Source organism: Apteryx mantelli, chromosome 9, assembly GCF_036417845.1.
Source record: "Apteryx mantelli isolate bAptMan1 chromosome 9, bAptMan1.hap1, whole genome shotgun sequence".
Taxonomy (NCBI): domain Eukaryota; kingdom Metazoa; phylum Chordata; class Aves; order Apterygiformes; family Apterygidae; genus Apteryx; species Apteryx mantelli.
Genome location: NC_089986.1, coordinates 24,013,285 through 24,026,932, shown reverse-complemented (window position 1 = coordinate 24,026,932; position 13,648 = coordinate 24,013,285). Strand labels below are relative to the sequence as shown.

Below are 13,648 nucleotides of genomic sequence, written 5' to 3'. Positions count from 1 at the left end.
TGCCACATTAAAGCGCTCTCATTTTATTTAAATGGGAGGATTGCTCACTTGCATTAAATAGTACTTGGGGCATTCTGAGTGATGCAATTTACAGTTGCAAAAAGAAATGCTCCAGGAGAGTCCTCTGAAACATGTAAAATATTAACCTCTGGAGTTTTTATCATGCAGTGTCTCTCAAATTCAGGCACATCATTCATTTTGTTTTATATAAAATGACTGACACATGGGGGTATGATGCATCGCAATCTAATGATCAGTTCGGGAAACTTGGCATGCTGCTTTTCCTTGAAAAGGAAGACTGCATAATACTATTTGTGATTGCTGTTTGTTCAATAATGTTTTCAGTCTTCCAATTTATTTACTTTCAATTTTGGTGTCAGTTCATTTAACCTTCAGAAAACATTTGTGCTGTCTGCTGCTTACAAAAGGCAGGCTCTAGCAGCCCATTGCTGCATTTATCTCTTGCTGTTGAGCTATGATGTCTTCAGTAATAAATGTATCCTTTTGAAGCAGAAGTGATTAAGTTCTTGTTGAAATGTCTTCTGGAACAAAACATTAGCTTTTGCTTTCAAAGGGCAGATATTGCTGCAGATAGCACTTAACCTGGCCAAGGACAGTGTTATGTTTAAACATCATTACTTTTCTGCTTGCCTCTATGAAACAGCAAGGATATCTGCAATCAAGCACTTCAGTTTCTTAATACACAAAAACAAGTATCTGTACAGAATTGAAAGTAGCATGATTGTGTTGCTTTATTTTGAAAAACACTCCCCCTTCCTATCAATTTTTTGCGATTTATTCCTTTGAACTTTTAAATTTGAAAGGTATAATAAAGGAAAAAAGAATTAGGCAGGCATTGGTATGTACATACTGGACTTCTTTCTTTGGAGGAACTGACTGAGCTAGCTGTATGTTTCAGAACTAAAACAAAATTTGACAATGTTGCAGTAATGCCTGTTTGTCCAGCTCAGAAATTCATAAGAGGTTTCACACTGATACTCTGTTCTTGGAAGTATGTTGTAACTGAGGGCATTGCTTTTCAAAGCTGATGTATATCAGTGAAACCGTATGGATCTTCATTTTTCAAAACAGCTGGGGAAAAAAGCTCTAGATTAAAAGATGGAGCATGGAGAAGATTTTGGTTTCCTGCCCCCATCAGGCAGAGACAACTTGAACTGAGTCCGTCTTTTGCTGCATGTATGTGCAGAGCACAACAGAGCTCCTTCTAGCAGAGTGGAGGTTCTGATGCATTGAATGGGACCTTCTAAATGCCAATGCAATAAATTAATAAGGAAAATTGGGTCAAACCAGTGATAGTAATTAATCAATCTAGTCATTGAGCACTATATTTTCTTAATTTGAAGCTAATGGAGATCCCTAATAAGTGTCCCCAGTATGCAGGCCTTACATAGTGGTTTGTATTCCCCAAAGTCTTTATAGACAAACAAATTAGATGTATTAACAAATGTAAAAATTAATACCAAATACTGAATCTTCCAATTTTTGTTTCATAAATGCCTTGTTTTCAAAGAGTGTGCTTTAAGATGTTTGTGTTATCAAATGTATTCTGTATATATACCACAGATATTTATAATCGCTGTTTTACACTTTTACTAATTTTAGTAACAAGACGTTTCTCTAAGCAATTACTGCAAAAATATAACTTTGGCTTTTTGCGTTAATTAACACACATAATGATTCTGACAGTGATAGATACATGTGTGTTCACAGATGTATGTAGAAACTGCGGTAATGTTATTTTTTTCCATTAGTGGAATTTGGAAACAAACAATTAAAAAAAAGTATGGGTTATAAAAATCAGTCACCAGACAAAAAATGCTAATCTTTTTCTCTTGCATTCTCTCTTTCAGATTTGTGATAAAGAGTGGCATTACTATGTCGTCAACGTTGAGTTTCCCGTTGTGACCTTATACATGGATGGAACAACGTATGAACCTTACCTTGTGACCAACGATTGGCCTATTCACCCTTCACACATAGCCATGCAGCTAACAGTTGGTGCTTGTTGGCAAGGTAATATTCTGACAGCAGATAAGCTATAGACATTCTGAAATTCAATCCAAAAAGGATTTTATTTGTTTCATTGTTTGCATATTAGTAATTTAATTACTGATATTAATTAATTAATTAAAAGTTGATGGTATAAAATTGGAAGTAAATCCAGGGTCTGAGCCTGAAGGAAGTCAAGTCCGAGGGTAAAACTGATGGGATATTAGCAAGCCTCATGCTTCCGTCATCTAAAGAAGTGTTGAATCCAGTTTGCATATTAAATAAGAAAGATTATCTTCTTTATCTTTTGTCTTCACTATTTTAACTGCCTCCCTTGGTCTCCAACTTTAAGCAAGCTATCTAAATACTGCTCTAAAAAGCTCCTCCTGCGACTCCAGCTGTGTCTGTCTTTCAGTTTCTGCATCAAATTTCTGTCACTGCTTTCACTACCCATGGCTTGTTCCTGCTCTCTTCACGTTGGATGTACGTCACCAGTAATTCCATTAGTTTAATTGATACACCCTGGTATAGAACAGACTTAAAAGTGAGAGTAAAACCAGAATTCACATCCTCAACACCGTACTTGTATGGGACTGTGCTTAAATAACAGCTTTTTCTGTTCTCTGCCCTTTATAATTCTCCTCTCTCCTCATTCCTTTGCGTGGTCCTTACACCACTGGTACTCTGTTTCATTTTCTGTTCTCTGCCTTGCATCGGAAGCTGTCATCCTTTTCTGCTCAATTGGTTTTGTAAAGTTCTCCTTGTTATCCTTCCATGTTAACCTTCTATTTGTGTACTGTGTTCTGTTTTTACATTAGACAGTAACAAAATGTGAAGTAAACTGGACAATTAGGAAAAAATGCTTTGTAACAGATTATGTTTCTTCCCCACTCTTTAATGTTGGCTCACTTCCTGTCTTCTTGTGTCCTTGTTTGCCACTTTGATCGGTGATCATTTACAATATGTTGTCCACAAAATTTGGACACCTTATGTGTGTCAGAGCTATTTAGTGTAATTACTATTAGTTGCAAATGCAGCTGTTAGCTTATAAATTCCTTGGGGTAGAGATCCAATCTTTACTTTGATGGAAAAATGCAGAATAAGGCCACATTAGTCCTAAAAACAAGATTTGATGTTTCAGTATTGATCAGTCAGATGAATATTATGATAGTTAACTAATCAGCATGACCCAAATCCTGTACATTTGTACACTGACCCTTGTCTAATTGGTATTTGAATGTGCAGGCTTTCCATCTTTATATGATTATCTGTTTTATATTGGAACTTTTCATTAATGTTAGCTATCTAACAGAATAAATTTAATTTTATTCTAAGGTGCTAAGATTCTAAGCAATCTTACTTTTTTTTTTAGCTAAAATACATAGTAAAATGCATATCAAACTCTTCAGAAACCAGAACTTCAGTTTAACCAATGGTTTACTAGTACAAATAGTTGACAGATACCAATTCAATTTACATGAGGTTTCTTTTAGTTTGATCTTTTTTTTTTCTTATATAGTTTTAGTGTACTGTTTTTAAATCCAAGTTCCAGAGTTAACAGAGGCAGATACCATTTGTGAACAGAGTAAATCCAGTTCTTTCCAGACATGAGAAAATGCTTTAGGGACTCGCTGAGTATTGCCTTCTGAAAAGTCATCAGCATTTCTCAGTAGCCTTGATGAAGAAACTTTATTCCCTTATTTAATGTGTACTTCCAGGTTCTTCTGCACAGGTATACATAAAATATTTTTCTGAATCGTTTTTATTGCTTTTGTCCCTTCACTTCTTTCCTTCATATATTGTGTTTTTATCACTAATACCAATCTTTAGAGTTTTTTCTAATATTTTGCATGTCGGTGGGAAAACACTTCAGTTCCCCCCCAAAAGCTCATGTAATCATCATGCAGGTGCCAAGTTTTGAGAACTGCAGAGAATTAATTTCATTCGTAGAATAGGTACTGTATAAGCAAACGCTGTGCCAGTTTCTCTGCACTGCTAAATCCGTGGCTTTCATCTACCTCCAAGGCAGCAACATACAGCAATAAGGATGATCTTGTTTCCTTCTCATCTTTGTCTCTTTGTCGCAAATTGTTGGTAGGAGAAAGAATTAAGGTAAACCTTCTGATATGGGCTCACAATAAACTTAGATCACAGACTATCATAGTATTTATTTAGACTTTTAAACAAATATAAATTTGCTACTTGTTTTCAGACATTTTTAGCTTTGCCTTGAACAATTTGATAGCTTAAGGAATGATTAGCAAGTGGAGGTTCTTTTTGTCTGGTGAAGCAGCTGATTTAAACTACTAAAATGTTAACTATCGTTGCTGTCAATATTTACTGCAAGATGATGTTATTGCTACTGTAATAGAGTGAGAGTTGGAGCTGGTCAAAGATAGAAACATTTTTGATTCGGCTAAAATACTGTGCTAAAGATTTTGCTAAAATAGCGTGAATCAGGCCAAAAGGTGAAATTTTAATGTTTACATGAAACAAGATTTCAGGATACTGTTTTTGGTAAAGCTTATCTTTTGATAAGTTCAAAATGTTTGTTTTGATCACTTCAAATTATTTTAAAAAACAGAATGGAAAGTCACTTTGTTAATAATATTCAACACTTCCTATATCAAGTTGTTGAAGTGCAATTATTCAATATATAAAACCAACATATTTTGTTCAAAATATTAATTTTCAAAAGCCTTATATTTCAAGAAAGGAATAAGTATATTGAATAACTATTTTGACTGTAAATGGTTTCAGTGAACAGTTAACTGGTTCTGTTAAGGATAATCCACTTCTGTCAGTAAGAATAGTTCTAAAGCTTTGCATTTTCAAAGCATTAGCAAACTGCTTCAGAACAGTCTGTGATTTATTCAAGTAAGAGTATGCTGTGATTCTGGTGCTTGTGGTGCAATAAGCCATTCACGGGAGTCCTTGTCAAGGCAGAGAATGGATATAAGAAACTTCTAGCTCTGCTTTGCACAGATTATTTGATGTTTTACTAGCCAAGCAATGTATTTTCCAGTGGTATAACCTGATGGTCAGAATCTTTCCTTTCCTCTTCATCAAAACGCTGGCAGAACAAAAACGCAAGCTCTAACCACTTCCCTCAAAAAGACCAAGATTTCTTTTCTGTCTTTACTAAGCCTTTTTACAGTATTGAGTCCACAGTGACCTTTTATCAATTTATTTGAAAAGTAATCTAAGTTCAGACAACTAAATGAACCATAAAAAGCAACAGTCCAGCAGTCCTTTTTCTTACCATAAGAGTTCTGATTTGCTTACAGCAAAAAGTAAAATTCATCATGACTGTGTGGCAGCTTAAGAACTGGTGGAGAGGGAGGAGAGTGTATTTGGAGGGCACAGTGAAAAAATCAAGGAGAAAAAGAATTGTAATTTACTCTGTTAGCACCAGCAGGAATATCTGCTACTGCTGTAAAGGATTTAACATGTCACACGTGACAATTTTGAGTTCTGATCCGGAAATTGGGAAATGTTCTGCTGTTTCTCTAGGAGTCTGAGAATCCTCCAGGTTACGAGGCACGTGGTGCTCTCAGCCCTGGTATTTTCATCAGCATACCCTGGGACTCGTCCTGCGGTTACGTAGCTAGTGTCATGCACGCTCCTCCTTCCTGTCTCTCTCACAGTTATGTCATGCAGGAGTCTCAAGCCCAGAAAGAAAATTCTGTTCTTTTGAGATGAGTATTTCCTGTTATTAATATTTCAATTCCAGAATAACTCTTTTCTGTATTTAATAGTCTTAACATCCATTATGAAAGTTAGGTGGGTTTTTATTTCTACCTTCAGCTGTTCAAGTGAAATACAAGAACAGCTAAAGTTTGGTGCTGTTCTCTTCTTGAATCTAACACAGAAATGAACTAAATATGCAATCTCTTAGGCTTATATGATAAATTTAAACTTTAGCGAATGACATGTCCAGTGTCCTGTCTGCAGGACCAATGTCCTATCCTTGGTTTAGGTTGCCCTGAATGAGGGGGAAACAGTAATAAATGTATTACCCATGTAACCCCACAATTGCTTTTTTTTCCCTGACATCAGCAATCCAGGCGTAATGGGCATGTCTCGCCTAGGTATTTACCCTTGCCTTACCAGTGTAAAAAGCACGCCTGATTTGTTTGTTCAGTATATCATGCGATATTTCTTAAAATAATGTGAGTTGGCTGCTGGGACTCTTCTGAAAAGAAGGAAATCAGTCTTTTCCTGAGGAGCAGAGAATGATCTGGTGGACAAGAAGGTACTGTAAACAGAGGAATTTATAGTCACAGTGTGTAGGTGGCAGCCTGGAGCACAAGCAGAGAGTGAAAACTGCTGGAAAGAGCAGACAGAGAGGCTTTAAAGGTGATAGAAGAGAACCTTCCCAGGGTCCATCGGGGACTGGGTAAAGTTTACTGCAACCGAGCAAGTCACTTGAGTTACCTGAAATGAAGCCTGGAGGCTGGCAGCTTTAGGGACATAGTGGGTATGAGGCAAGTTGTATAAAAACCTTTTTGCATTTTGTTTTGACATACTCACTTTGAATTTTTTTTTTCTTCTATTTAAAAGTAGATGTTCTGCTTGTATAGTCTACCATTAAAAGTAGATGTTCTGGTTGTTACTCTGGTATAGTCTGCCATTTTTTATTTAAAAGCCCTTGTTTTTTGTTTTTTTAGGGAGCTAATTATAGGGAAGTTCTAGGCAGAGATACCTCCAAGCTTTGGCTGATTTAGTGTCCTATCACAACCTCTAGCATAGATCTCACTGTTTTTTATTTTGTGCAGTTCATGTTTAATACTGCTATACCGGGAGGGAGATGTTAGCTTATGCAGGCATGGGAGCTAAAGCATTATTTTTAGGCTAGGCTTTTTGTGTTCTCACTCCATTTAATACAAAGTACATGTGACCCGAAGGTAGTAACTACTTAACCTGTTGCAGCTAAATGTCCAAGTGTGCCAGTCTTCATGCATGGCAAATATTAACTTACTTCTTAGCTGTCTTCAATGACACGAGGCCTGGAAAAAGGTAATACTGACCACAAAGCTAAGCAAACTGGACTCCTGATGAACTGAGTGTGGGGATGACCGTTTGTAGTGCTGGTACAGCAATTCCTTAAGTTAGGCCTTTGTGTATCCTGGTGAAGTTCAGCAGTTTTCTCTGCAGATACTTATGGTTGAGGAGTTGATTCAACTGTAGCTTTGTTAAAAGGCCTTTTTTGCTCAGATCAGTGGTCTCTCAGATGATTGTCAAAGGTGTGGTTTTGATGTACTTGGGGTTACTCAGGTCCACAGTGCTATTCTGTCTTTAATGATAAAAGAAATCTTGAGGCAAAATTACTCTCTTCTCAAAGGTGTGCTTCCAAAGACAGAAGAGACACCAAAGAGAACATGAGGGAAGCGTGACCCTGGCACTGTCTCTGAACCCAGCTCTGCTTCTTATACTAGCTCCCTGAATGGATGCGCGAGGCAGACATGGCTCTTCTGGAGAGTGGAAAGCCCCTCAAGGCTCAGCTGCCAGTCTCATTTCAGGGTGCCTCAGAAAGGCAGATTACAGCACTTCAGGAAATACACTCTAGAATTTTCAAAACATATGGTTGGTAGTTGTTGTTTCTTCACTTAACCTCTCTCTCGCTATATATATAATATCTAAACAATAATGAATTTATAACATTTTCAGACTTTCAGACAAATAAACCATTTGAGCCTCAAAACATACCAAGGTCTGCATAAAAATTCTTATCCAATTGTAAGAACATAAAAATCATACAACCAAATTTAACTTGATGCATGTGAAATTGCTGGCCTTTCCAAATAGAGTCTATATGCACTATAATGTGTGGTATACAGAGGAAGATGATATAAAAAATATTTAGCATCAGTAACAATAATACAGCTTTATTACCCACTAATGTATTAAAGGTATAGCAAACTACATGTGGGGTTGTTGGTTTTTTTTCCTTTTTTAAAGTAGAGTTGGGTGAAGATTTAGGGGGCTTTGTTGTCATTTTAAAACAGGAATTTAGTTCCACTGCTTGTGCTATGTTACTGCACCATGTCTTGTGGCTGATGAGTCCTTCAGAGTGGCTAAACCCATGACTACTGTTACTGCTGGGACAAATGGTTGGGGGCTGACACTGTGGCACAAGTATTAGATGGAGTTTTTAGAGGCACTGCTTTTATTTAATTGATTGTGAATCTGGCCATCAGAATTTACTTTCCATAGCTGAGAAGCACTGTCCATATGTCCATATGAACCTCTTCTACTGTAAAAATAAAAAATAGCACTTTGCGCTTATATAAGGTCTTCCAGCTAAAGATCCTCAAGTGCTTTCCAAACTATAAAGAGGTAACACAGTTCTACAGCAGGAAAATATAATTATCCTCATGTTATTTGTATAAAGTGCAGCATTGAGAGGGTAGGTGATTTTCCTCAGGTCACCTTCAAAAATCTGCATCAGAACAAGAATAGAATCAGACTTCCTGATTCCCACTCTTCACCTTTTAACCAGCAAATCATTCTCATTCCCCCTTTTAGCTTTTGCAATCCTGTTTCATTCTCCTAAGCAATACAAACAAATAAGGTTAGCTTATCCTGGAGCTGCACTTTCCAGCAGCTTGCCCTCGTAAGTTCTCCTCTGAGTGAGATCATTATTTTTCATTCAGTTTATCTGAGGCCAGTGGACCTTCTTACAGAGTGAGAAATTTCTTCCATTATACCAAGGTTTATAGGTTCTCACGCTGATCCTTAGGCTGCTAATGATTCTTTCTGTGGCAAAAAGGCAGCCAGAAATAGGGAGCAAGTTACCTGATTTGGTAGTCTCATCATCTTATGTACTATAGACTACGAACAGACTTCCTCCAGGTTTCTCTGAAAAGGTCTTGAGTTCCACCTCCCTCCTCCCCCCCAGAATGGATTGTTTCTTTATGCGTCATTCCCAAAGTCCTGTCAGGACAGTAGTGACACAAGTTAATTACTGTCACAAGGTCATACTGTGGCTTACCATGACTGTAAGTCATTATTTCCAGTAGTGTCCTGGAGCTTCACTATGCAATTAATTTATGCAGGCCACATTGTACAGGGGAAGTTCTTTAGGAGAAGCCTGTCAACAAGCAAACTGTGTTATCATGAATACAGTAAAAAGTTACTCTAATTTCTGATTTCTAAGTAATTTCTGTTTCCTATTCCATTTTTCTTTTGTGTTCTTCTATCATTTTGCTCTCTCCCTAATCTAGACTGGGGACCAAACTGTTACAGTCTTTATGTGGAATAACCATATTTTCTAAGCACTCTCTCTGACATGTCAGTCACTGAGTTGCAGTCACAGAACCCACTTATCATTCAAGGCAACAGGATTACATTAAGAGCTGTGTAGCTGGAGAGAGATCTGATCACTGAGGGCCAAATAAACAGGGTGCAGCAGCAACCTGTATCAGTCAACCTTGGATTTCCCCCAGAAATTAGGACTTTCAACAGATACAAAGCCCCCATACTTTGCATTCCTGATCTATGCATCCTAACACCCAGTGGATGATGCCTTGGGGGTTGATGCAGGCTGCACCAACCTGAGGTCTCAGTGGAGTAGGCCAAGCAAACAAATTAATGCAAGACACCTAGACAGATTTCAACAGAATGTGACCCTGACTGTCTGTATACTGATGTGTCTAAAAGTGCATCAGTATTCTCTCTCTGTTGACCCTTTTCTCATCAAAAAGAAGATGCAGTAGAATTCAATGCACTTCACAGATCTTTGCTGGAATTTTGGCTATAGCAGAAATACAAACATATGTAGGAAAGTTAGTTTAGGAAGGTGTTTTCTGGGAGAGATGAATTTGCATTCAAATCTGTCACTAATTCAGCGTAGGTACATGTCCCTTATTAAATTATATTTCTGTACTTGGGGAATATGCAACAGCGCAGGGATGTTATTTGGGGAACAGGATTATAGCGTAACAATTTCATGTGCAGCATTAACATAGCTTGGACTGTGATCTGCTCTGAGAAATACAGAATTGTGGCTTTTTTCCTTGATTGTCAGCATTTTGTCCAGGCCCCCTAGGAATAACAAAAATACACTGGTTTAATCATGAGAGATTATCTTAAGTTTATACCAAACTTTTGATCTATGGAACTACTGCACAGAGATAGATTAGCATAGGCACACTTAAGAGCAGGTAGCCCTTAGTGTTGTCAGTACTTATCCTATTTTAGATAATGCTTTAAAGCCTGAAGCTTGTGAGGTTGTCAGGTTAAGATGACTACCAAGAGCAGGGGCAGACTGAAGTAGTGCCATGCTTGCTGAGTAAGTTTCTGGGCTGAATGATACAAGAAGTACTAACTGTTTTGTGTGGGAAAGCTCTGGGAGTATAAAAACTCTCTAATTGGGACTCCTCCTGAAGTCTATGTTAGGTTTCTCCTGTTTAACAGCCAATCGACTTGCCAGGGAATTAAACTCAGTTCCCTAAACTGGCCTAATAAAGGGAGGGGGAAAATTCTGTGAGTTTCAGAGCCGGAAAGTCCTGCAGCAGGTCCCGAATTCACCTGAGTATTTTTGTTCAGATCCCAAATAAATTGGTCATTCCTTAATTATCTAGCTCAGTATAACCAGAGTCTATAATGTCTCAAAAGAATCACATCTCAGTTGGAAATCCTCTTGATTCATCATTTCTGTTGAAAACCTCATTGTGCTTAGGTTGCCCTGATAATTACTTTATGTTCATTATTAGGCTAGGGCAGAAAGGCCTAAAAGAAGATCTGTGAGATCAGTAAAGTCAGTTGTTTTGACAAAAATGCATGACTGTGCTTTGGAGATTGGTAAGTTAATGCAAATAGCCCTTTACATCTCTGACATCAAAACACCACAATTGTAAAATTCAATGATAATCAACTTCTGTCACACTTCAACCCAAAGTGAAATTAAAAAAAAAAAAGCTCCATGAAAATAGCCATCTGCTCCAATAATGAATGAACTGTAACCCCATGAAGACCCTGAGAATCTTCAGTTTCCCCTAGACTCCCCAGTATCGTGCATAACAGAACTTCCTGATGGTTGGGATCAGGAAGTGTTTGCTGGATGACAGTCCTTAGCCTCCCCACATTGTGACTCATCTGATGTATTTCAGATGTTAAGGACAAGGTGAAGTGTATTCTAGAAGCATTTGTTTTTCTCCACATAAGGCAGTCATCTCAATTTACTTGCCCATAACTTGGACAGGCATCTGCAACCTACTTATTTAAAATTAAGTAGATTAATTTTACGCTTGGTCTGTTGTGTTTGAAATTCCAGACACCAATTGTAACTGCTTGTGACTGTCTAGGAATATGCCAAGTACTGTGATATTTTAAAGTCTTGCTATCATTGGCAGCTTCATCAGTCCCCGCTGAGGGCTGTTGTGCAGGTGCAGCATACATCCTTTCCTGGTGTGTACTTCTTCCTCTGATGTGTACTTCCTGTTCCAGTGTGCTGTGGTGCTGGGCTTGGAGCAAGCACAGGCACCATCTGTGAATGGCACAGCAGGGAAATAAGAGTCAGAAGTAGTCAGTTATAAAGTTTTCATGGGGATGGCACCCACTGTCCCTAGTGTGGGAGCTGCCCCTGCTTAACCCTCCCCCTAGGCTGATACTAGATACTAGTGGCCCCAGATAATTGTAGCAGCCCTCACTTTACTTTGGCAGCCCCTTCTGAACCTCACACCTAGTTTATGAATCAGCTGTCTCTTAATCTGAACCATAACCTAAGTGGCCACTATAATGTGAGGATCCCAGCAGGCCAGGGCAGGACACTTCCTCTTCTGTATGTTTGGTGCTAGTGTGTGCCATCCCCATTCTCCTCCACCAGTGTTCATGAAAAGGAAAATAACTCAGAAGGACTTTACCAAGGTGACCCTGGGTAAAGTTCTGGTGGGATGGACCCCAGTGTCTCTAGTGGATGAGCTGGCCTGCTTGTTCTCCACTGATACAGTTGAAGGCAGAAAAGACCTGAACCAGAATAGAACACTTCAGCAACTCAGGAATATGATAAAAACCACTTTGACAATGACTAAGCAGTTAGCAGCATTATAATGAAAAATTATGTACGCTGACAGTTCCTCTGGCTGCCTCCCACAGTCTGTTGACACCATCTCCCCATTATGAGGATTGAGTTAATGCCAAAAAGCCAACATCCATCCATCTGTATCTGCCAAACTTTGGAAGTGGAAGTAAGTGCTGTGTTAGGGGAAAAAGCAATGCATGATTTTATCATCAGGTCTGAATAACACTATGACCTCTGTTGCTTCACAAATGTAATGGAGACTACTACATTTACATTTAAGGAAGGGAAGAAACAACAGCTGAGATTTGTAAGGCAGAGTCTGTAATGAGAATGAGTAATGTCATTCTGTTGGGTTATTTCATTCTTTTATTTGTTGCAGATGTATCAACCTACCCCCCCCCCCGACTGACAGTAGGAAAGGTTTTTCCTCTATTGTTCCCATCAGTCAGCCAAGCCTTAACTATGCCCCAAGAATTAGTATTCACAGGCACAAATCTAGATCAGCATGTGAATAAACACAGACATACAGCTGAGTGAAACACAACATGTAACTCAGTTGTGGAATGGACTTTCTTACTCTTTGTGGGCTTTATGCTACTGTAACATCTTTGTGGAGTTGAGCTGCATCTGACCGTGCTTAAATATGAAGGAGCAAGAAGACCCTGACAGAAAAAAATCCCATGAAATGGGCTGAAGCAGTGTAGGTTAACTGAATGGCCTGCCCTCTGGATAGAAACTGGCAGATCTTATGTTACAGAACATTTTATTTTTCATTGCATCATTGGAAAATAGAAAAAAAAATCAGGACACTTGGATTACCTCAAAATTATCATCACTGGAGCTCCACTTTGTTCTCAGAATTGTTGCTCTGGAGACTTGTATGATATACTTACGTCTTCTTCATTATTTCAGAAATATTGTTGCTTAGGCAGAGTTTGGTGTCAGAACCAACGGTTAGGTTCAAAGTATCTCAGAGCAGTAAGATCTGTGGGAGCAGCTTGTGCCTTTTTGTCAGGTTGTTTCTCAGCGTGTAGTAATTTCAGTTACAAGTCACGTTCAAACAATGGAACTGCCTATTCCCAGGCTGCCCAAACGGACAATTCCTCCTGCCCAGTGGGTCTCAGCCAGGTATCAACTGTGTGTGGAACTGCACGAGCATAAAATGCGTCATACTTGGTGTCAAAGGATCTCTAGTTGAAAAGATCAGAACTTAGAAGAATTTGGGTAATGTCCTGTAAAAACATTGTTATCAGCTGTAGCTATAATTGCGTACTGTCCTTTTACAGTCTACGGAATTACCACTGCCACGACAGATTAAATATTCTGACACTCGCCTGATCTTGGAAACTAAGAATTTTAGCCTGGCCAGTACTTGGAGAAAAACTCATTAGACATCCTGGGCTGAATTGGCACATACTGAGAAGCCAAGACCAAATACTTGAAGAATATTAGACTGCGGACACAAAGGAAAGACAGCATTCAAACATACTACCACAGCAGAACCAGCATGAATAAAACTCTGATAAGAGACAGGAATAAAAGAACAATTGCTGAGGATTTTCAATTTATTCTGACAATGTTTTTCTTCTTGCATTTTTTGAGACTGAAGAACTA

The 13,648-nt window shown here is 38.5% G+C and overlaps 1 protein-coding gene across 1 annotated transcript in view; it reads left to right on the top strand.

The window, feature by feature from the left end:
* The window catches only part of CLSTN2 (calsyntenin 2), a 393,600-nt gene that overhangs the window by 360,398 nt on the left and 19,554 nt on the right, over positions 1-13,648 (top strand). The window contains exon 9 of the mRNA XM_067301933.1: positions 1,872-2,034. Within this exon, the coding sequence (XP_067158034.1) occupies positions 1,872-2,034 (163 nt within the window). The remainder of the gene's footprint in view (positions 1-1,871; positions 2,035-13,648) is intronic.